Below are 25,322 nucleotides of genomic sequence, written 5' to 3' on the forward strand. Positions count from 1 at the left end.
AGAAACTTAATCTCCAAACATGGAAAGGTTTCTTCACAGTGAGAGCTGTGGAATGAACTCCCTCAAGAGTTGGTTCTGGCCAGCTCCGTGAATTGCTTCAAAAGTCCTGTATTGTTAGATACACAGAATATAACTGGATATAACATTTATAGGTAAAGTTGATCCAGGGAATATCTGATTGCCTCTCGGGGGGATCACAAAGGAATTTTTTTTCCCTGCAGGAGCAAATTGGATCATGCTTTGCTGGGTTTTTTTTTTTTTTGCCTTCCTCTGGATCAACTGTGGGTATAGGATTATAACTTTTTTTTTTTTTTTTTTTTTTTTTCTTTCTATGGTTGAACTGGATGGACTTGTCTTTTTTCAGACAGACTAACTATGTAACTAATGTGTTTGGGTGAGCTTCTTAATTTGCTCTCATTCAGATATTTGTTTACTTTAGATCAAAATACATCACATGTGATCGACTTTGCAGAATCAAAATCAATCAAGAGCTCACTAGATTGCATAAAGGGTCTTTTGTTTGCATGATTGTTTTAATGATCATATTGGTGCATGTGTGGACAGCAGGGGCGGACTGACCATTCGGAAATTCTGGCACTGCCTTGAGGGCCCAGGGTCAGTAAGGGGCCACATGAGATGCCCCTGGTAACTTTCATAGGCTTTTTTGGGCGTGGTTTGAGTGTGGGTGAGGACACAGGGGCACCATGATCCCCTATTGCCCGGGGGCCCCATGAGTTGTCAGTCCGCCCCTGGTGGACATAATTAGGTTTTTTTCCCATCTTCATGTTAGGTGCATTGTGGGTTGGGTGTGATATATCTCTGCTTGCTGCATCTTTGTGGTTTTCAGTACAACTGAACCCAGCCAGTTTCCTTTATTTAGTGTAGAGTGGGAAAAGGAAGAGTAAATTGTACAATTAGACAAATTTGTCATTGCCATGTCTGTATTAATGTATATTATTTTCCTATAGACTGTCCAACCAGATGACAGCTTTGGTAAGTACAACATTATATCATTAATACTTTTACTGAATTTAGGCATTTATATGTAAAACTTTTTTCTGGATGTAAATATACTGGTAATAATATGGAAAATGTATTCAAAGTATTACCTGAGTAGGGCTGAATGTGGTTTTCACTTACAGCACTGGGTTCCTGAGCTTCAGAAAGTATGTTTTCCTTCTGTTAGCCTTGACTTTTCCCAAAAACATACTGATGGTCATCAGACTTAACCACAAACTCTGGAAAGTTTTACCCCCTTCATGACCAGGCCATTTTGTTTTATTTTTTTGCTATTCAGCACTGAGCTATTCTATCTGGTAATTGCATGGTCATGCAACACTGTACCCAAATTAAATTTGTATAATTTTTTTTCACATAAATAGAGCTTTCTTTTGGTGGTATTTGCTCACCACTGGGTTTTTGTTTTTTCAATATATTTTGAAGAAAAATATTTTTTACTTTCTGTTATAAAACAAATCCAATAAAAATTAATAAAAAAAATCAAAGTTCTTCATATTTAGGTCTAAATGTATTCTGCTACATGTCTTTGGTTAAAAAAACAAAATCCCAATAAGCATAGATTAATTGGCTTGTATGAAAGCTGTAGTGTCTACAAACAATGGAATTTTATTTCCAGTGGGACTGTGGAAGTTCGGAGGGCAATCTGACACTAATACAGTGATCAGTGCTAATAATGCATAATAGAAAACACAGGGAGGTAAGTGAGCACTAAAATGGCTAGCTGCTGAAACATCAAAAAGGTACCAAAAAACCTTCCAAAGTAATAATATAAATAAGGATGCAGCGTTTAAAATATGAATATCACACATGATAATTTCAAATAAATATGAAAAGCGCCAATGCAATAATACATATAAATAAATCCGTATCAAATTAAATTCAAAGTGACTGAAGGTGTGCAAAGAGTGGTATTATATTTATAACATGTCCATAAAGTGATCAAGTGATGACACTATATATTGTCACTAAAAAGTGACCACTGGTGCTGAATAAAGTGCCAATAGTGACAAACCTATGTCCAAAAAGTGATAAATGGAAGATCCAGTTATGATCTCAAACACTGGTGATCGATGTCACATCACCACATCGTTGGTTAGATAATAAGTAATGTAAGAATTGCACTCACCAGATGCGCAATTAAATTGCGCATTTAGAGATATAAACGCTCAGTAGTCAGCTGGAGGTCCCTTTAAGGCTCTGTGCAGCCTGGTCTGGCGTTCCCTCTCTGGTTCATCTGCAGTCAGCAATACCTCTGCCGTTCTCATTATACAGCATCATATGAGAATTTCCAAGATGGCCACCGGGCCTATACGTAGTTCCTGCGGCATGACGTCATGACATTGCAGCTCCTCCCTGAAGCATTTCGTGCTATTGCACTTAATCATAGGGGGTGTGCCTGCTTATGATTATGTGCCATAGCACAAAACGCATCAGAGGAGCTGTGACATCACGCTGGCTGCACATACAGTGCAATTGAAAAATAACACTAAAACCAAATTCCCAGATCACATAAAAATATAATGAAAATCTACGGAATGTATGATTTGGGACTTTGGCTTTATTTTGTTTTGCACTGTGTTTTCTTTTCACATTGTGTGTGTGTGTGTGTGTGTGTGTGTGTGTGTGTGTGGTTTTTTTTTTTTTTACGGCACAACCTTTTGTGGTGTTCCCGTTGCAATCACAAGTTTGTATTCAGATGCCACATATATAAATTTTTGCTATTTACACTTCATTTATTGAGAGATAGCCCTGCACTTGCTTTGTTCAATTTATATTTTTAGATGTGAACTACTTGTGTCAGCTGGCTGTCCATATACACTCATACATTTTGGTTGTCCGTACAGTAACCTTCTATATTTGTAACCTGTATTTTCAACCAATCTGCTACAGTCAATACTTTTTTCTGGAAGTGCCCTGACAACTTAACAGCTGAGATGGGAACTTTCAGCAATTTTTCCACAATGTTAATACTCACAGATGAATGAGGGTTTGTTTTAACGCGATCTTACTGCTTGTTCAGAGTATCTAGATACTTTAGTGTGCATGATCTTGTGGCAAGGTGGGGGCAGTAAATACTCAGAGTCCTGTTGCAGTAAACCTTGGAACTTGTATTGAGCAGAATGCCAACATTACTGACACCCTGGCGGGAGAACGCTGCTAAGGAAATAACTAACAATTCAATGTAGTCAGATGTGGTGGAGGAGAGGTGCTATACAGCATCTGTTCCAGAGGGTGAAGTTCAGGCCTTGCCTGTCCGGTCTCAAGAGGAAAGCCCATTTCCAGGATAGCGAGTCCCAGAGCTCTTTTCCTTTCTCTCTAATATTCCTTTTTGTATAATCACACACTTGCCCTCATACATTAAATATACCTACAGACATAAGAGAAAGGCTAGCCATAGAAAAGTGAGACTTTTTGTTTTCCTTTGGCAGATACTGACACAACTACCTTCGGTGGAGATGAGTGGACCATTTCTCATCAAACGGAGGATACAAATAAAGGTAATGTCAAGATTACACTTTAATCTCTTTTCCATCCAAATAATCAACTGTTGTCTAATGTCTGCCTTAAACTCATAAATGTTCAGGGATGATTATTTACACTTTGGGAAGAATTAGGCTGCCACAGTTCAAAGGAGAGGGTTTTATTGATCACATGTTCTTAGTTACTAATTATGCTCTTAACACTTTATTGAGAGATTTTTGGATAGCTCTGCACTTGCTTTGTTTTTTAGTTTATATATTTGGGTGTGGACCACTTGTGTCAGTTGGCTGTCCATATACACCCATATTTTGGTTACGCATACAGTGACCTGTATTTTCATTCAATCCTCTACAGTCAATAGTTCCTGCTGGAAGTGCCCTGACAATTTCACAGCTGAGGGGAAATTTCCATAATTGTGATATAGAAAGTGTTATAATTTCAATGCCTATGTTGTGAAATTTAAACTAATTTTTCCCGCAATGTTTATAGACACAGATGAATGGGGGCTTGTTTAAAAGTGATCTTTCTGCTTGTTCAGAGCATGTAAATACTTTAGTGTGAATGATCTGAGCTCAGGTTTACTTTAATAGCCCGTCATTGTACTGGTCATATAAGTCTGACTTTGGCTCACTTTGTAGATCAGTTACACTTAGTGGCCATCATTGTCAGTCTTATGTTTGATGGGTTATAAGGATGAAAGTTTGGAGATTCTTCTCCTGTAGTAGAAGGAATAAATGATTGATATGAAATGGGACCTGTTGGGTCAGAAATATAGGATCTGTTATTACCTACTTGGAGTAACTTCCAGAACTGTTTTCCTTTCTCTTTAATATTCCTTTGTATAAGCACACACTTGCCCTCACACATTTAATATACCTACTGACATAAGAGGCTAGCCATAGAAAAGTGAGACTTCTTGTTTTCCTTTGGCAGATACTGACACAACTACCTTTGGAGATGAGTGGACCATTTCTCTTCAAACAGAGGAAACAAATGAAAGTAATGTCAAGATTACACTTTAATCTCTTTTCCATCCAAATAATCAACTGTTGTCTAATGTCTGTCTTAAACTCATAAATGTTCAGGGCTGATTATTTACACTTTGGGAAGAATTGGGCTGCCACAGTTAAAAGGAGAGTGTTTTATTGATCACACGTTCTTAGTTATTTATGCTGTTTACACTTTATCTGAGAGATTTTTGGATAGCTCCACACTTGGTTTGTTTTTTTTAAATTTTATGTCTTTGGGTGTGGACAGGGGTGGACTGACCATTTGGGAACTCAGGCACTGCCCGGGGTCAGTAGGGGGCCCCATGAGATGCCCCTGGTACCTTTTCATAGGCTTTTTTGGGTGTGGGTGAGGACACAGGGCCACAATGATCCCCTTTTGCCCAGGGGCCCCATGAGTTGTCAGTCCGCCCCTGGGTGTGGACCACTTGTGTCAGTTGGCTGTCCATATACACCCATATTTTGGTTACACATACAGTGACCTTTATTTTCATTCAATCCTCTACAGTTAATACTTCCTGTTGGAAGTGCCCTGACAATTATCAGCTGAGAGGGGAAATTTCCGTAATTGTAATATAGAGAGTTATGATTTCAATGCCTGTGTTGTGATATTTAAAAACTAATTTTTTCGCAATGTTTTTAGACAGATGAATGAGGGCTTGTTTTAAAGTGATCTTTCTGCTTGTTCAGAGCATGTAAATAATTTAGTGTGAATGATCTGAGCTCAGGTTTACTTTAATAGCCCGTCATTGTACTGGTCATACAAGTCTGACTTTGGCTCACTTTGTAGATCAGTTACACTTAGTGGTCATCATTGTCAGTCTTATGTTTGATGGGTTATAAGGATGAAAGTTTGGAGATTCTTCTCCTGTACTAGAAGGAATAAATGATTGATATGAAATGGGACCTGTTAGAGCAGAAATATAGGATCTGTTATTACCTACTTGGAATAACTTCCAGAGCCATTTTCCTTTCTCTCTAATATTCCTTTGTATAAGCACACACTTGCCCTCACACATTTACTATACCTAGACATAAGAGGCTAGCCATAGAAAAGTAAGACTTTTTGTTTTCCTTTGGCAGATACTGAAACAACTACCTTAGGTGGAGATGAGTGGACCATTTCTCTTCAAACAGAGGAAACAAATAAAGGTAATGTCAAGATTACACTTTAATCTTTTCCATCCAAATAATCAACTGTTGTCTAATGTCTGTCTTTAAACTCCTAAATGTTCAGGGCTGATTATTTACACTTTGGGAAGAATTAGGCTGCCACAGTTAAAAGGAGTTTTATTGATCACACGTTCTTAGTTATTAATTATAATGTTTACACTTTTTTATTTGATGTCTTTGGGTGTGGACAGGGGTGGACTGACCATTTGGGAACTCAGGCACTGCCTGGGGTCAGTAGGGGGCCCCATGAGATGCCCCTGGTACCTTTCATAGGCTTTTTTGGGTGTGGGTGAGGACACAGGGCCCCAATGATCCCCTTTTGCCCTGGGGCCCCATGAGTTGTCAGTCCGCCCCTGGGTGTGGACCACTTGTAAGTGTCAGTTGGCTGTCCATATACACCCATATTTTGGTTACACATACAATGACCTGTATTTTCATTCAATCCTCTACAGTTAATACTTCCTGCTGGAAGTGCCCTGACAATTATCAGCTGAGAGGGGAAATTTCCGTAATTGTAATATAGAAAGAGTTAAGATTTCAATGCCTGTGTTGTGATATTTAAACTAATTTTTTCGCAATATTTATAGACGCAGATGAATGGGGGCTTGTTTTAAAGTGCTCTTATTGCTTGTTCAGAACATGTAAATACTTTAGTGTGCATGATCTGAGCTCAGGTTTACTTTAACAGCCCGTAATTGTACTGGTCATATAAGTCTGACTTTGGCTCACTTTGTAGATTAGTTACACTTGGTGGTCATCATTGTCAGTCTGTTATGTTTGATGGGTTATAAGGATGAAAGTTTGGAGATTCTTCTCCTGTACTAGAAGGAATAAATGATTGATATGAAAGGGGACCTGTTAGGGCAGAAATAAAGGATTTGTTTTTACTTGGAGTAACTTCCAGAGCTGTTTTCCTTTCTCTCTAATATTCCTTTTTGTATAAGTACACACTTGCCCTCATATATTAAATATATTTACAGACATAAGAGAGAAAAATTAGCCTTTTTTGTTTTTCCTTTGGCAGATACTGACACCACTACCTTCAATGGTGATGAATGGACCATTTCTCATCAAACAGAGAAAACTGACACCACTACCTTCAATGGCGATGAATGGACCATTTCTCATCAAACAGAGAAAACAAATAAAGGCAATGTCAAGATTACACTTTAATCTCTTTTTAATCCAAATAATCAACTGTTGTCTAATATCTGTCTTAAACTCATAAATGTTCAGGGCTGATTATTTGCACTTTGGGAAGAATTATGCTGCCACAGTTAAAAGTTTTATTGATCACACATTCTTAGTTATTTATGCTCTTTACACTTTATTGAGAGATTTTTGGATAGCTCTGCACTCGCTTTGTTTTTTAATTTAGATCTTTGGGTGTGGACCACTTGTAAGTGTCAGCTGGCTGTCCATATACACCCATATTTTCAGTATATAGTAACCTATATTTTCATTCAATCCTCTACAGTCAATTCTTCCTGCTGGAAGTGCCCTAACAATTATCAGCTGAGGGTAAATTTCCGTAATTGTAATTTAGAAAGTTATGATTTCAGTGCCTGTTGTGAAATTTAAACTAATTTTTCTGCAATGTTTATAGACCCAGTTATGAATGGGGGGCTTATTCTAAAGTGATACTGCTTGTTCAGAGCATGTAAATACTTTAGTGTGCATGATCTGGGCACAGGTTTACTTTAACAGTCCATAATTGTACTGGTCATATAAGTTTGACTTTGGCTCACTTTGTAGATTAGTTACTTAGTGGTCATCGTCAGTCAGTGTTATGTTTGGTGTGTTACAGGAATAAAATCTCCAACCTTTCATCCTTCGGAATAAATGATTGATATGAAAGAGGATCTATTATGACAGAAATAAAGGATTTGTTATTACCTACTTGGAGTAACTTCCAGAACCGTTTTCCTTTCTCTCTAATATTCCTTTTTGTAGAAGCACACACTTTCACAATAAATCTATTTACAGACATAAGAGTAGTTAGCCATAGAAAAGTGACTTTTTTTTTTTTTTTTTTCTTTGGCAGGTGCTAACGAAACTACCTTCAAGGTCGATGAGTGGACCATTTCTGATCAAATAGCAAACGCAAATAAATGTAATGTCAAGATTATACTTTAATCTTTTCCATACAAATAATTAACTGTCTGATCTAGGTCTTAAATGCATGAATGTATAATTCTGATTATTTGCACATCAGGAAGAATTATGCTACGACAGTTAAAAAGTTTCATTGATGTTGTAAAGAGCTGTGTAAAATGTTGCCGCTATATACTATAAATCCTGTATTATAATAATCACACATTTTAGTCATTATTCATGCATTTCACTTAAAGGAAAAATTCATGAATTTACTTTAAATGTCCCACTTTCCTCCCTAGTCCCCTAAACATCCTAAGCTAACTCCCCCCCCCCCCCCCCCCCCCCACCCCCCAGGTGCTTACTCTGAGTGACAACGTCCTTTTTATCTATACCCTACCTAGCAAAGATCTACTGCTAAGTTGCCTGCACTTGTACACAAATGTCCAATATACTTCTAGTGGTGTACCTTGGGGGAAACGGGGGGGGGGGGGGGGGTTGGAAGGCAGTCCACACTAGGGTGCTGCCACCAAGGCTGTCAGATCTTTTGCATAGCTTCTGTATTGCCTTCTTCCTGCCTTTAATAGTATAGCAAGGCCGTCAATGCCCTCTGCCCAATCTAGGTCTTCCCCACACTCTCATCCACCCCAACATGCAGTGATTCATAATGGCGAACTGCCGGGCCATATCAGAATATTACATATATGTAAACCAGCACCATAAAAAGTATATATGGCAAACCTGGGTACATGCACTAGACTGTGTTACAGAGCATGGGTGTAAAAGGGCCCTTAGTGAAAACTTCGCAAAGTATATAGCTGCTCAGAGCTCCGCTTGCTGACTGAAAGTGATAAATATGAACTCTTCACATTCAATATTCTATATTAACCTGATTTCAATGTGTGTAATATATAATTATATTGAGCATAAGAAACACAATATGTAGAAAACACTGTAGGTATTCTCTAAACGATAAAATAGAGACATAAATAGTATGTTGCTGTTTATTCTTTCAGATTCCTCTGTGGCTCTACAGGAAGGTGACATTAAAGTGATGGGTGAACGCAGTGCACTGATATGCGATACCTGTCAGTGGGATAAATCACAGCAAGGACTTGCTATCGTCCCCTACGTCATATCTGCTAATTATTGTAAGTTGGCTTCACTATAGATTGGACTTTTAGATCATTTATCACCTTATAGGATTGTAGTCCTTATCCATAAGTATTATGTAAGGGAAAGATGTCAGTTCCTGTGCCCACATTGGGGTCCTATGTAGTGACTGCAGTCCTGGTGAGTGAGGTTATTTGGTCCATATACAGCACCTGACACCTGTTTACCAGGCAGGAAGTGAGGGAAAAATCTATCAAACACCTCTGTACTCTTCAATAGATTGGATTAAATTTGAAGACAAAGTTCTTTCTGATGTTTTGTTAAGATTCAAACCACCATCTTTGCATAAATCTTTCTCATTCTCAAATCCTCCATTAGAATCTGCTGCACTGTTTCCATGTTCAATGATTCTGCCATCTTTCACGCACTCAATCTTCAATCTGAGTTCAGGTGGATTCACAATCTGTTTGCATCCATCCTTTACACTTTTGGCTGCTCACATCTTGATTCATCGTGGACATCTTCCCACACCTTAAACCGCTTATGCCATTCAAAAAGATTTGACTTGTTCATGGAATGTTTGCCATTAGCCTGTTGTAGCAGAGCTAAATTTTCTATTTCAATGGTTTTTATTAAATTTTTTAAACAGTATAAACAGAGGCAGTAAAACACGCCCACGCAGGGGCTATCAATTGCACAGATAAACAAAATGCCAAATAAAAAAGGGGAAAAACAATGCTCTAATGCCAACAGGGCAAAAGGTATGCCCACGCAGGGGCTATCAAAGGCACATAAGTTACAAAACATTAATGTAACTGATTATAACAACTAAATGCAGCTGTCCTAGTCACACCAAAAACAGAGAGAGAGAGAAAAAGGAAAGAAAAAAAAAAGGGGGGGGGGGGCAAAGAGCAGGGATTCAAGAGCGCCAACACCGAACGCCATTACATCCCCAGACTAGCCGGGGAGAGTGAGGGAAGGGCATATTGCAACCACGGCTCCCATATTTTCAAAAATTTACGTTGGGAGTCATTGCGGATACTCGACATCTGTTCGTTGAGCATCATAGTGGTCATACGATCCCGCACCCCCTGAAGAGGGACAAACGGACTCTTCCAGGCCTGAGCAATTGATCTAGTGGCGGATAAAAACAGATAGGAAGCCAACTTCTGCTGGTGAGCCAAGAGGCCCGGTATGGGGCAATGAAGCAAAGCATACCGAACATCCCGGCGTATGGAGAGATGGAACAAAGTGAAAAGGAGGCCAAATACACGAGACCAAAAACGAAACCGTCTCGGGCATGACCACCAGATATGCAATACATCACCACGATGACCACAACCCCGAAAACATCGATCACTACAGGCAGGGTTAGCCCGGGCCAACCGAGCCGGAACCCAGTACCAACGAAACAAAACCTTATAGGCTGCCTCCAGTGTGGTCGTATTAAATGAGCATTTAGCTATGAGTGACCAGGCCTTATTCCAGTCCTCCGGATCCACAGCCACTCCCAGGTCGCGCTCCCACTGAACAACATATGAAAGAGAAGTATGCGATGAGCGTCTGTTCAGAGCTGCATAAAGAAGGGATATAAGGCCTGGACGCTGTTGGCAAAGCTGTTCAAAGGCAGATTTCTGGTACGGGAACGCAGAAGTACCCCGCAGCGAGAGCAGCCAGTGTCTCAATTGAAGATATCGAAAAAATTCCGCTGGGGGGATATTCCGGGATTCCTGAAGAGAGTCCCAGGTGGGAAAGGACCGAAAAATCAAAAAGTGTCGCACCTGCGAAAAACCATTAGTCACCCACCAAGAAAACGCCCCTGGGTGATCCAAACCCGGCGGGAAAAGAGGGTTGTTAATAATAGGTAGCAAAGGCAGAAAAGGTGACATCAGACCACCAGAATAACGTACCGAGTCCCAAACTTGTAGGCCATGAAGTAACATCGGACTCAGTGCCATAGGGGGCAGGGGGAAGCCATAGAAGCGTCGACAGTGCGATAGGGGCACAATTAGGTAGTTCCAACAGGACCCAGAGGGGGACGTCGGAAGAGGCGTGCAACATAGACAGCGGGGCAATCTGGCTCGCTTGATAATACTTAGTCACATTAGGCACCCCAAGACCACCCTGAAGTCTATGGGCAAAAAGCGTACTTTTGGATACTCTGGGGTGCTTATCGGCCCAGATAAAACGCATTAACTTCGCCTGAAGCAACCGAAGAAAATGAGGGGGAACCCGCACCGGGAATGTGCGAAAATAATACAACAATTTCGGCAAGATGGTCATTTTCACCGAATTAACCCGTCCTATCCAAGACAGGTGCGGAAATTGCCAAGAATGCATAAGAGAGGATAGAGAGCTAAGCAATGGATAATAATTTGCAGCAAACAAGGAGTCATAAGTGGGGGTCAAGCGAACGCCTAAGTATTCAAGAGAAGAGGAAGCCCATTTGTAAGGGAAGTGGGATTGTAGGCGCGAAACCAAATCCGAAGCCAAAGTAATATTGAGGGCTATAGTCTTATCCAAGTTGATACGGAGACCCGAAATCAAGGAGAAGCGCTCAAGAACCTGTTGCAAATTAGGAAGCGTCGTCAGGGGGTTAGTAAGAGTCAGGAGGGCATCATCCGCAAAAAGAGTCAGTTTGAATTCCTGTCCCGCGTAAGGAACCCCCGATACATTGCAATCGGTCCGAAGCGCTAAAGCCAGCGGCTCAAGCGCCAGGACAAAGAGCGCTGGGGACAGGGGACAACCCTGTAGCAGAGCTAAATTTTCAATCACACTTTTGTCAATTTTTCACTTAAATTTTGATGTTAATCCACTGCTCCAGATTCCTATCACTCATTTTCCACCATCAGCACAACGCACACGTTTCTTCTACTACGTAAAGACGTCAACTGGTCTGCGACTCAGAGTGCAAGGTAGAACATGTCAGAACAAACTCGAGTGCAAATGGCTGTGTGACTCAGCACCATAGTGCTATGCCAGGGGCATTCTGGGAATTAAATTGTCACACCTTGTAAGGCTGATTTTTACACCTATGCATCTGCTATATTATACTACTTTGGAAAATTGTTATTCCAGTCAAACCTTTTTATATAAATAAAAATTGACAAACATTTTTGGGCCAACATATATCCATACACTGCCATTCTTTTTAATGGTGCTAGGTTACACCTGTGCAAACTCTGCATATGCGTTACCGTTGTTAGTGTGTTTTGTTTAAATTGGTGGTTGTGAATGGACCCTTAAACTGCTTTCTTTTCAACAGCTGCTACAAAGAAATTTGTAGCAGCTGTTGGCCTGTGCGCCCTCTTTTTGTTCTTTCCCCATTCAGTATATTTGGATTCCCCCGGTCCATTTGAGGGCAGCAAGGTGTGCATGTTCCAGGACATTCTTAATGTGGTTGTAGCATCGAGTCCATCCCCAAGCGCAGGAGCATTTGTGTTTGCTGGACCGTTGTTAGTGTGTTTTGTTTAAATTGGTGGTTGTGAATGGACCCTTAAACTGCTTTCTTTTCAACAGCTGCTACAAAAAGAAATTTGATTACATTTGCCATGTTAGAGTTTGAAACCATGACCTGCGTGCGCCTCAAAGAGAGGACCACAGAGCCTGACTTCATCAGTTTGGAAGACAAACAAGGAGGGTGAGTACCAAGATTGTTATTGGCTTTCCGTTTCATAATTGTGTACAAGTCTAGGCTGAACCGGTAGTTTGTCTGATTCCAACTATAAGACGGTGGGTTGATGACCAAGATCCACCTTTAGATCAAAAGAATTACCTTTTTTATTTGTGTTTTAAAAATGTAATTTGCATATTTTTTTTATGTGCAGCTGCTGGTCATTTGTTGGGAGGTTGGGTGGCAAACAGACGGTGAGCATTGATCAAGATTACTGTATGAGCAATGGTGTAATCCAACACGAAATTATGCACTCACTGGGTTTCTATCATGAACACACCAGAACTGACAGAGACAATTATGTGGTCATCAACTGGCAGTATATCTCACCAGGTAGGTGGAATGGTCAGCTATAAATATATGGTGCCCATGTGTAAAACATCCTAGATGGTCCATGTGGTTCTCATCATTCAAGTGGAGGTCTTCTATGGCAGACATTGACAAAAATGGGTGTCAGAGTCAAGGCTTTTATGATGCTGCAGGAGCCAACCTTCCAAGTAAATGGTGAAGCGGACACTTTGCTGGGAATGTGCGTGTATTAAGCTTTTCATCTCACAGCAGTTTAGGTAACAATGCCTAGGAAGTGCTGAGATACTGTAACATTAGGAGAACCCAAGGAAATCCAAAACATTTAATTTATTAGTGTTTAATTCCCATTTTTCCAGGGCACCACCCAGTTTTAGATCATACTTGCAGTTGGAATGCTTGCTTTGGCTGCTGAAAAAATGCAAAATGAACTGAGCATAGGGAGGATACAAAGATTGAAATCTTACAACCTCTCCTTGGAGGATTGGGAAATCTTTGTATGCAATAATGTGTACTTCTGACTGGTATCTCCGCCAGAAGCAGCTGTTTATAACCACCCAAAGACTTCAAAGGAGACTGCATATCAAGGCTGAGAATAACAAGGCTGCCACTGCTAACCTCTGCTTCTAAAAAAAATTCTAACTACCTGGCTGTCATTCTTATTCAACGACTTTAAAAGTAAAGTGAAAATCTGCATACACAAAAAAGAATAGAATACAGTATCTCAGGTCTGATGTTACTATGAATGCGATTCTTGAGAACAAAATACTTAACTGATTTTATAGTGGAAATGGTTCTCGCTGACTGAAATAAACCAGCAGTGCTGAGTGGTGTACAGTGTAGAAGTGAGACCTCATTGGATCATCTCGCATACAAGAGACCGAACCAATTTGGGGAGTGTTTGGTGGGAGGGGAGAAAGGTAGGGGGATAGGATGGAAGAATGTAGGGGTATGAAACATCCATGCTGTTTTGATGGCTCATGTACAGGTGATGTATTTTACAGATTATCAAGATTATTTCAAGATTGGTGATGGGAACAATACCAATATTCCTTATGACTATACTTCTGTGATGCATTATGGCAGGTAAGAGAAGAAAATATGGAATCCTGTTCTAAATCTTGACAATAAAAACAAATCACAAACTAGAACCCTGTATCTCATACATTTTAGTAGTAAATGTAGATGCTCACACATCCTGATGCAGTAGGAAAGGTTGCTGCATTAAAATGAACACCCAACAAGGAGTGGATACCTTTTAGTGAAGCTGGGAACTCTGGTGCAGAGTCCTTGAGATATATAAGATGTTTGATTCCAATAGACCACTCTACACTAAACAGGATATGCACACATTTTTATAGGGTGGTATTTACCATAAGAGCACTAATGGGCTGTTGTCTAGGACAGTAGGGTAGAAGGGGCAGCACAACCCATAAAGCTGCCAAACTGATACTATTTTATCTTGCTTTGTTCCTCTATTCTGGCCATCTTTATGGCTATAATATACAACAGAACTGTAGGGGGCAGGGGATCCAGACAGGCGTGAGACTCTTAATAGTAATTTTCCTTGTTTTGTTGCTCTGCACAAGAAAAGAGAAATGGTGAACATAACAGACAGCATGCTGCTTCTAAAAGCACATACTGGTAGCTTGAATGAACAATAGCACAATACTGTATAATTACTGTGGTTTTACTGTGTCCTAAATCTATATCTGAATGTCTTTTTATATTTCCAGGCAATCATATGTTAATACATCGGGGGAGATGTCAATCATACCAATACCAAACCCCAATGTCCCTATTGGTCAGACCATTGGGATGAGCAGCCTGGATGTGAAGAGGATAAATGTGCTCTATGATTGCAGTAAGTTTTCTGGAAACAATGTATCTAACTTTGGGGTCCTTAAACCTTCTAAACATAACGGCCATGAGAATTCAGTTGGGAGAAGGCAAGTGGAAGTAGAGAATGATCTAGTATTGGTGGTCATGGATGTAAAAAAAAAAAAAATGCCCCAGGCTTGGTGAAAATGGTTTAGTGCCTGTGACTAATGGGATTAGAAATATTTGGGGTTTATTAGACCTCATTATAATCACAGGATAGACTTGGTGTTAGAACTAGAATTTTTATTTTCTAATTTACGCTTCTGTTTAATACCAGAATTAAGAGGTGTTACTTGACAGCGACACTATAAAATATAACCCCTATAACTCTCCGTGAGAACCAGTGTATCTGAGAAATTGGTCTTTAACTGGCCAAGCACTTTGCACCGAAATTAAGGTCCCAGTGTATCTTAATGTTCCATGGACCTGTTGCTTCATTAAGACACAGGGTAAAGCCTGGTGGTTCAGAGGTCAGAGTATGTCAGTTTTCAACCCAGCAATGTCCTGTTCCCTGACCATGCTGACACGAAAAATGTCTTGTTTGCCTCAGAGGGTGCTCAGTTGGCTGGCTGATGCTGGGGTTGGAACCAAGGAAAGCACCTTAACTGGGGGACCTAGGACGGCATACATAATAATAGAAGTGTAATGGTCATGCTTTGCCCTATGAGTGCTGTGTTTCTTGTCTGAATTGGCATCCTCACTGTACTATCCCTGTGCTTAGTCTGGCATATATTAAACCTTGAGTGGGAAAAGCATGTGGAACCCCAGTTTAAAAAAATGGTAGGGCAGTATAAATGTTGGGCTGTTAGAAATTTTCTAGAACAAAGGAGTGAGCGCTGATCTAATGGTGGATCTAATGCTGGACAGCCTCTTTTAGTGGGCTTGGGGCAAAATGATCCTTGGAGGCATGTATAGCTCTTTAGCATACAAAGGTTCAAAGCAAATCTTGCCATTGGGAAAGCCCTAGGTTTTACATTAATACATCACCTTCCTTTTTTTTTTTTTTTTTTTTTTTACACAGAGCTATGCAGGACAAAGTTACTGGGTGCCTCTGGAAATTTCTCTTCCAAGGATGCTACTCCTGTCAACCCCAATGACAATTGTCTATGGCTCCTACAGGCTCCATCACAACTGGTAATTATTCAGTTTGCTCTGTTCATGGTGTATTAATATACTTAGCCGTAGAACCACGTGAAATATGCAGATTTGGTTATTTCATTACTAATACTCAAAAAGAATCTTGTCCCGGTAGGTACCTACTGGACTGTCTGTCTGAGCTTCTGTATATTTTAGGTAAAAGGATGAAATGATGCAGGACCTTTGGTTTGGGGGGGTAGTTGGGGGACAGGCAGGAATGGTGAAAATGCCCTCTAGACCTCTTAAATTGTTAACAGAGGGCCAGACTGAGAGCCAAAGCCTACATTCTAATCCTAAATTATATAATATGTTAAGCAAAAATGTTTTTAAAACCATTTTTGAAAGATCATACTCAATAGAAAGTAAAAGAAAATCCCTCTAAAGCAGCAATTAACTTTTTTTTTTTCTTATCCCCAAAAAACCCTTGAAAAGATGTTCATGTCTCAAGGAACCCTTGCTAAAAAAAAAAAAAAATTATATATCTCACAGTACACAATAATACATTTAAAAAAAATAAAGCATGTGGCAAAGCTTTTTAGGTGGGTCACCTTCTGCTCTGTATGTTAAAAAAAATTTCAATAGCATTTGCAAAAATTTTAACACATTTTAGTGGTCAGTGGAGAAATGTCTGCTTCCATTGGTGAAGGGTCCTTTTTACACTGGTGGTCAGTGGGAGGGGTGTCCACTTAAATCTCTGCAGTGTGGAATGAAGAATTCCCCTACATTGCAGATTAGTGGAAAGAATGCATCATTCGTTTGGGGTCAGTTGACAGAATATATAAATCCAATGAACCTTGTGAGCTGTTTAGTAGATACTATATTGCAGTGAACCTCCCACACTATTAACACTCCTATATGCAATGCGTTTAACACAATATTCACCTAAAAAGTGCTTCACTTTAAACCAAAGTCTACTGTGATGCAGGACCTTGGGGTGAGGTGGGAGGGGGGGGTTAGTTGGCAGCAAGGCAGGAATGGTGCAAATGCCCTCCTAGACCTTTTTAAATTTTAACAGATGGCCAGACCAAGAACCTAAGCCTAAATTCTAATCCTAAATGATACGCAAAGCCAAAATGTTTAAAACATTTTTAACTAGATCAAACTCTGCAGGAAGTAAAAAAATCCCTCTAAAGCAGCAATATCAACCCTTTTACCCTCAAACCCTTAATTTTTTAATTTCTCAATGATCCCTTAATAAAAAATATCTATAGCTCACAGCACATTATTATAATTTAAAAAAAATGTGGCAAAGTTTTTGTATTTTCCATTTAAGGTGGGTCATTTTTCCAACACCTTCTGCTCTGTATGATAAAATTTTCAATAGCAATTGTAAAAATTTAAGATAAAAAGACATTTTAGTGGTCAATAGAGAAATGCCTCCTTCCATTGGTGAAGGCTCCTCTTACACTGGTTGTCAGTGGGAGGGGTGTCCACTTACATCTCTGCAGTGTGAAATGAAGAATTCACCTACATTGCAGATTGGTAGAAAGAATGCATCATTTGTTTGGGGTAAGTTTGAAAGAATACACCATTCATTGGGGGTCAGTGGGAGAAGGCTTCTTTACATGATGATCAGTAAAATGTGAGGTCAGCCTACCACAGGAATCCCTAGTAACCTCTGAAGGAATCGTAGGGTTCCCCAGAACCCTGGACATGGGATTGGTTACTCTTCTCTTGTAAAGATCATTGGCGTTATGCCACTGGTTCTGTTAATACAAATTGGTGCTGGAATTATGTTGGCACATTCAAATATGTGGTCAATCTGCAATGGCCTAATGAATCACTAGCAAACATAGGAGGAACCCTACAGTTCCATAGAACTCTGGTCGAAACTGACTTTCTCTAAAGTGAGGGAAGTCTCCTCCAAGACAGTTGTAAGCAGAACAAGTGTCACCATTTGAAGAATACTTCTCTATTCCTTTTTGGTGACAACTCAAAAGTTTGGATTTTTTATGCAATACCAGTGGTCACCAGGATAAATAGAGGGTGAATCTACTCAGTGCTGTTCAGGATTTATTTTTAAATGTCTCCATGCAAGTGGAGATTCTTTTTAAGTTGATAAACCTTTTTAATTTTACAGATCTTGCTGCAGTTTTCCACATTTGTTTGTACAGTCAACAAATGTAATGCTAAAATCAACGTGTATGATGGGGTGACCAAGAACAGCCGTCTGCTAGCCACAGTAAGTGCTGGCCAGCCTCTTCCAGTGCTCATCGCAAATGGCACAGCGATGCTGCTGGAATATATTACCGACCCATCTTCTCCAAGCAGCTTTACTGGATCTTATACCTCAGGTGTGTATCCAACTCTGGTATGTATTATATGGTCAAACATTTATTCATTGTACCCTAACCACATGTGAACCAGCCTATACAGTATATCCTTTCATGACAGGCCATTTATCAATGGCCATAATTTGACTGACAATTGCTTATACAATGGTGTACCAAAATAATTTTATATAGTTTCTTTTAAGGAGAATATTTTTTGGTAGTATTTATAACTGATGGATATTTACTGTATAAAGGAGAAAAAACAAACAGAAAATTCCTTTACTTTCTCTTATAAAATATATCAAAGAGAATTGCCAGGACAGTATAAAACTCCTGAAAATACCCCTCTATGAAAGTAGACTCCTGAAGGTAATTCTCCTTCTCCTCTCTTCTCCTTCTCCTCTCTTCTCCTTCTCCTCTCTTCTCCTTCTCCTCTCTTCTCCTTCTCCTCTCTTCTCCTTCTCCTCTCTTCTCCTTCTCCTCTCTTCTCCTTCTCCTCTCTTCTCCTTCTCCTTCTCCTCTCTTTCTCCTCTCTTCTCCTTCTCCTCTCTTCTCCTTCTCCTCTCTTCTCCTTCTCCTCTCTTCTCCTTCTCCTCTCTTCTCCTTCTCCTCTCTTCTCCTTCTCCTCTCTTCTCCTTCTCCTCTCTTCTCCTTCTCCTCTCTTCTCCTTCTCTTCTCCTTCTCGTGTGGTGTGTGTGTTTTTTTTTTTTTTTTTTTTTTGTAAATGAAGAAACATGCTGGTAATGAGGTAGAATAAGATTTGCCAAAGATGTCTGGGAGAGGCAAAGGCCAATCAATGTGAATCCTACAAATATCATGCAGAGTTTTGTATCTAATGTACTTTTTTTTTTTTTTTTTTGGTTTTAATTTACAGTGGCATATGGCGGTACCTATACCACAAATGCTGGGACTGTGACATCCCCAAATTACCCCTCCTCCTACCCAAACAATGTAAATGTCACCTATATCATCATTGCTCCTCCAGGAAATCGAGTGAGTATATTGGAAAAATTATTAATGGAGAACTTTCCTTCCAAAATGTTAAGACCCTTTTTATTGCAGTATTTTTCCCTGTCCAATATATTGACACAATAGAGCAATGGGTTCCAACACACTGTATCTCGGTCTTTCCATCTACTGTAGGGGCTCTTGTCAATGGGCCTTGCTTTCATGAGTTTGATGTGCTTTTGGAACACTCATCAATGCAAGTGAGCAAAATCCAATTGACATTAAAGGAGCATCCAATCTGCTTTTTAGTTTCACTGAATTTTTTTCAGATGCAGCATTAACTTTTTGAACTGTAGGCAAAGCGGGTTCAATCCAAGCTTTTCTTGTCAACCATGCATTTTCTATTCAAACATAGATGCGTGCATGCATTCAAATGGAAAATTAGCTTTTGACAAGAACACCCATCAACATGAACCTCAGTACTATTTCTACACCATGCTGGATTTGTCCTACTTTACAAAGTCAAATAGCAACAGAAGTTAAAACTACAAATAATAAATTTCTGTATTATGTAAAGCTCAACTCCAATTTTTTTAACTTTTTGGTTAGAATGGTTAAAATTTCTACCAAGTTTTTTTTTTTCTGTCAGTGACCATTTTGGTAGTATTTTTTTCCTAACTTCCTGTTCTTGAAATGTGCTAGAAATGAGGGGAATATCATCTTTGGATGGCATGACGGCAATAAAAAATATTGTCAGAACTTCAACCCTTCACTCAACTAACAAGGTGTCCCTTTTTGGAGTGATTTCTCTCACTTCTAATGAAGACGGGAAGTGTTTGGAAATCTAAAAGTGGCACAGATGTAAATAAAGCCTGACAGTCTTACTTTCTCCTGGCTTTATTCAAATTCAGTCAGGCTTGGAGATCAGTAGCTATAGAAGTAGAGGCTCCCACTGACCAACAAGATAAGCATACAAGCGGGTCACCCCGGCAGATGACGTGGGTTCGCCCAAGGTGTGGTGTGTAAGCACTAACTGGCATTCACCGGAGCTCCTGATGGTGGAGATGGGTTTTGCTGCATGTAAGTATCAGGTCGCGGTCCTCAGGATCTCCCCACCAAGAAGTGAGCAAGCCGAGGTCCATTAGCAGATATAGCAATTCGGGATCAAGTAGAAGTGTAGTCAGTAAACAACCCAAAGGTCTATAACAAGTGGTTGGGATCAAGCAGAAGCGAAGTCAAAGAACACACCAAAGGTTGTTGGTAGTAAAGCTACAGACAGTAGCAGGAGTGACAAGAGGTGAGATGTTGACTGGAGAGAGCACAATAATCTGGGGGGAAAAAGGAAGTGCAAAGGCAGAGCCTAAATAAAAGGAAGTTCATGGGAAGAGCAAAGAGTTTAAGGTTCACAAAAAACAAGATACAAGGCAAGATTGTCTAATAAATCAGACAAGGAGCAGTCCAGCAACTGGGGTAGCTTTGCAAGAAGAGTTGTCAGACATGGCAGAGGTCATGGGTTCAGATCCTGACAAAAAAAATTTTAACTAGTGTTTTAGATTTCATTTTTAAAGCTCTTCCATCGCTGCATATAAAGCTAAACAATCCTGTTTGGTTGATACCTAACATTTGTTGGATTAAAGTTCTATTCTGTAGCTTTCTATGCAAATGCCAAATATTCGTTCTGATGCGAAGCCTGCTGTTGGAAAGTAAGGTGGCTCATTATATTTATGAACCAATGGTAAGGTATGGAAGAGGGTGGAAATAATTTTCAAGAGCTAAATTTCATATTTGGCAACATTGCTCTGGGAATCCTTTGTCATCTATTGATTCTTTTTACCAAAATAGTTACAGTATGTATATTTATATATATTACAAATGGGGGTCCCCAGCACTTTCAGGCTAGCTGTCACATAAAACCAGCCAACACATTTGGGGTCAACAAACCTCCTCTATCAGGGCTTAGAAAAATGAAATGGGGACTCAAATGGTTTCAAAGGAAACCATAACCAAACGGCTCTATATCTGATCTGGTGCAGAGCCTTCTTTTGGATTGGAATTCTAAGAATGGAATCAGCAGTTGCAATTATAATCGAATTATAACAGACCCATATTTGCCTTTTGAATCCACGGAAGCCCTTATTCCATTCTCCTACACATTTTATAGATCTCAAGTGTGACATGGGCTTAACTGTACATTGCTTTTAAATGCTACCTTGCTACTTTGTAAATATTCTGTATGAAATGTGACTTCATGATTGGGGCATATTTATGAAGCTGTACTAAACATTGATGATAGGTGAATCAATCACTTTAACGTAAAATACACGCAACAGTAAGATACACCTGCAGTGAATTCTTGGTGAATGTTATATTCAATGCTCTACAAATGTTTCAGTCTTACAATAATGAATACTATATTTTCAGATATTCCTAAACTTCAACGACTTTGCCTTAGAGCCATCTTTCCAATGCTTGAATGACAACTTGATGATCAGAGAGGGTGGGAACTTTACTGCGCCACGCCTTGGTCTTTACTGTGGACTAATGTACAACTTGGTTGTAAGATCCAAGGGGCCAGTGGTTCTGCTCCAGTTCTCCACCAACGCCTGGTTCAGTACAAGAGGATTTAGTGTAAATTATTACTTTGGTAAGTTGATGCCCTGACATACTTTTTAGAGTTATTAGCAAAGGCTAAAACAAAACCTGAAGGCAAGGACTTAAAAAGATCCTGCATGACCCAAGGTGGCCGCAGGGGCCACCTGGAAACAGTGTAGCCAATCGAAACACTATCCCAGGGGACCAAATTCTGTCTAATTTTCCTTGCATGTGATTAGGTAGTCTTTTCAAAATGAAGTTTTACCTCATTTACTAAGCACAGGAGCCAATGCACTTCCATGCACCGTATATTTGCCTATAGCAAATCAACCCCCATGCCTTTTGTAACGTGATGAAATGGCCACTTGTAGCCTCCATTGGAGGCCCCGTGTGACCAGGAAGGAGCGTTATTGGGAAGCAGGGACAGAACTGGGTCACCCTATAACAGGCAATGCTGGAATGGGAACTTTCATGGCAGGATCGCCAAATATTTATTTTAAAATCAGCTGCAGACTTAATCGTATTGAAATTGATTTTTGAACTGACATTAACATGCTGAGTTTAGGAAATTCTGATCCGATGTAAAGTCTTCATCTAAAAGATAAATTGTGTCCGTATTCAATTGTATCTCCATGTAACATCACCTGCATTCTATTTTACAATTTCCCATCTTTCCAGCATATCTGAAATGTATTTTACAATTCTTATTTCAGCAGCCACAACATAGTCTGACTGAACAAGAGAAATAGAACGACGCAGATAGTGAAGATTCCTGTTTTTTTGGTCTACACAAACATCTATTGACCCGTGACTGACAACTCCATCTCCACCATCAGCATCCTAAAATATATTGAAATCCCAATCTTATTAGCTTTAAAAAGACTAGGCTAGGATTAGAACCCCTGTCAGATTCTTATTGCTTGTCCCCATTGGGGGGATTCACCTCTATTTGTCCTGGTAATCATCACTGGGAAAATCCCAAATTTTGAGCTGCCACTAGATCAGGAATAGAGGGAAAATATTCCAATTGCAGTTACGTTGACAACTGTCAGAGGGAGCTTTTCTCTTTGGAGAGATTTCGTCTCACTTCCTGTCTTGGCTACAGGACAGAGTAAAGGGAAATCTCATCAAATGCAACATGGCAAAAAAAAACTTGACAGGTTTAAAATGATTGTAAAGATATTTTTTTTTATAACAAACATGTCATACTTACCCTGCAGGCCCTCATAGCTCCCCCCCTCTGCTGAGTGTCCCCATAGAAAGCCCCTTGCTATGGGAGCACTCATGTGGGCTCAAGCCAGGCTGTGTTTGTCCATAAGCATTTCTCCACGCCCTGATCTCTCCTCACAGGATTTGATTGATAACAGCACGAGCCAATGGCTCCCAATGCTGCCTCCATGCCCAGTGAGGAGAGACTCTGATCTTGGGCACAGCGCTGAGTCTCTAGATCAGGGTCAGATATGTATTAGAGGGGGCTGGGGGGGGTGAGCTACACACAGGTTTTTTATTTTTTTCCTACCTTAATGCATAGGATGCATTAAGGTAAACCTTCTGCCAGTACAACCACTTTAGCTCCGTCAGGTCGACAGTATGCAAATGTGGCCTCCCGGTGACTGGGCCTTGACACCAAGTGGCCACATATTGAGTACCCAATGTAAACAAACATCTGCATGCTCCTGGCACAGTTACCAGTGCCTCACAGTTCCTGATCCCTACTAGTGATCAGGAGCTTTCCGATCATGTGACTGGTATGACCAATTACAGCGGTGACATGACCCTAAACCCCACCTCCCAGAGTCATAAACCCCTTAAATGGCCAGGGGGCACCGGCACCAAGGGGTTAAACTACTCCAATCCAAAAACTACAAAACAAAGATTTAAGCTTTAGATATACTTTAAACTGTCAGAAATGATAATTAAGATATAGAAATTTTAGATATAAAAAAATTCCTTAGATACGTATTTGCCTGTCCCTCATGAATTTCTAGCCATGTTTGCCTAACACATTGATTTCCTATGATCCTCAGTGACCATACTATAGATGGTCTCTATAGTATGGGAGAAGGTACTATCATTTTTCTCATTCGGAGTTCTGTGGAGCCTTAGGGTTCCTCCAGAGGTTGATGAGCGTTCCTTGGTCAATGACCAATATCTCCCTTCCATATAAGCTCCCACTGACACCAATCACTATCTGTAAGGGGGGATTCTTCCCACCGACATCACACTAATGTACAGTAAGCTCTAGATACAATCATCATTGGCAGGGGTTTCCTGAGACTGAGCCATTTCAAGTTACCCTTGAAATAACTTCCAATTAGGCAAATACTACATCATGGCCACTGGCTAGTAAATGGAGCTGGCCATCATCGGAAAGCACTATAGCCAAAATACAGACAGAATTCGTGAAAGCTAAGTGAATGTCTGACATCCATCTAACAATTTATTTTTCACATAGAAAAAATTAGTGCATTTAATGAATGGACTGCCAATGCACCCTACTGTGCTGAAAATAGCACATGACCCTTTTTTGCGGTATATGGCAATGCATGCTAATCGCAGAACACAACACCGATGGTGCATTGCCTCAATGTGATGGGTGCCATTCAAAATGGTACTGCAATGCTGCAAGTGTTGCACCAACATGCGTCGTAATGCTTGTGTTACCACAACATAAAATTTAAATGGGCGCTAAAAATGTATGAAGGATGGAAGTACCTAACTTTATAATTGTTTTATAGATTTTCTCAGTATCGGCTAGAACTGCTTTGTTTTAGAAACCTGTACAATATAATATCTTGTATTAATTGGTGTAATCATGTATTGTAGTAATTAGTGTAATCATATTATAATCAAAATAAATTTTTTGTAACCGTAAATGTATCTCGTGGTGTGTTGCTGTTTTTTTTGTTTTTTTTTTTTGTTTTTTGTTTTTTGTTTTTTGTTTGTTTTTTTTGTTCTCATTTTTGTAATTCTTTACCTAAAGATTTATCTAAGCCCCCTTGAACTTACCAGTAAAGTCCAAAATCGGAGGTGACAGTGAGCAATAAAATTCTCAGGCTAGGTTTACACCTGTGGTTGAGAGGCAATAATATGAAACTGAGCTGCATTTTTGCTGCCCCCTCTCCCCAACCGCTCCCTCTTAAGCTGCAAAGGCAGTGTATAGTGGAGTACATCTGCCATGGCCACGTTGCTTGTAAACTTACTGCTGTGCAATCAGGGCCATGGTTAAAGGGGGTACCACCAGTATTCCTGTATAGAGCCCAGGACAGCAGGGGTGAATCAGATGTGGCAGGGAGGGTGATCGGCACAGCAGGAGGCAATTACTGGAACTGATCCCCTGTATGGCTCTTTGCAGCAGCTGAAAGCTGGCTTCTTCTCCTATCCCTCCTGCTGGCTTTCAGATGCTACATAGTGAGCCGTACAGGGGATCCATACATTTCCCCTTGCAGCCCAGACCCCTCTGTGTGCCCCCACAGTGCTGCCAGGTTCCCTCATCTCCTCCCCACTGGCACCTGCAAGCACACAATAGGATTCTTCCTTTCCTGAATGAACACAAGTGATCGGTACTTATCACTCACTATGTTCACTCATAACTGAAGCATAGTAAACTAACTTTTTTTTTTT

The 25,322-nt window shown here is 40.1% G+C and overlaps 1 protein-coding gene across 1 annotated transcript in view; it reads left to right on the plus strand.

The window, feature by feature from the left end:
* The window catches only part of LOC149455009 (astacin-like metalloendopeptidase), a 48,229-nt gene that overhangs the window by 4,700 nt on the left and 18,207 nt on the right, over nucleotides 1-25,322 (plus strand). The window contains exons 2-13 of the mRNA XM_089686739.1: nucleotides 969-993; nucleotides 3,450-3,518; nucleotides 5,592-5,660; nucleotides 8,792-8,926; nucleotides 12,408-12,528; nucleotides 12,716-12,894; nucleotides 13,872-13,953; nucleotides 14,604-14,731; nucleotides 15,770-15,882; nucleotides 17,966-18,179; nucleotides 19,033-19,151; nucleotides 21,528-21,750. Coding sequence (XP_089542865.1) covers nucleotides 969-993; nucleotides 3,450-3,518; nucleotides 5,592-5,660; nucleotides 8,792-8,926; nucleotides 12,408-12,528; nucleotides 12,716-12,894; nucleotides 13,872-13,953; nucleotides 14,604-14,731; nucleotides 15,770-15,882; nucleotides 17,966-18,179; nucleotides 19,033-19,151; nucleotides 21,528-21,750 — 1,477 coding nt within the window. The remainder of the gene's footprint in view (nucleotides 1-968; nucleotides 994-3,449; nucleotides 3,519-5,591; nucleotides 5,661-8,791; nucleotides 8,927-12,407; nucleotides 12,529-12,715; nucleotides 12,895-13,871; nucleotides 13,954-14,603; nucleotides 14,732-15,769; nucleotides 15,883-17,965; nucleotides 18,180-19,032; nucleotides 19,152-21,527; nucleotides 21,751-25,322) is intronic.

This window comes from Staurois parvus, unplaced genomic scaffold (genome assembly GCF_062004578.1).
Source record: "Staurois parvus isolate SC_StPar_1 unplaced genomic scaffold, SC_StPar_1.0 ptg000410l, whole genome shotgun sequence".
Lineage (NCBI taxonomy): Eukaryota > Metazoa > Chordata > Amphibia > Anura > Ranidae > Staurois > Staurois parvus.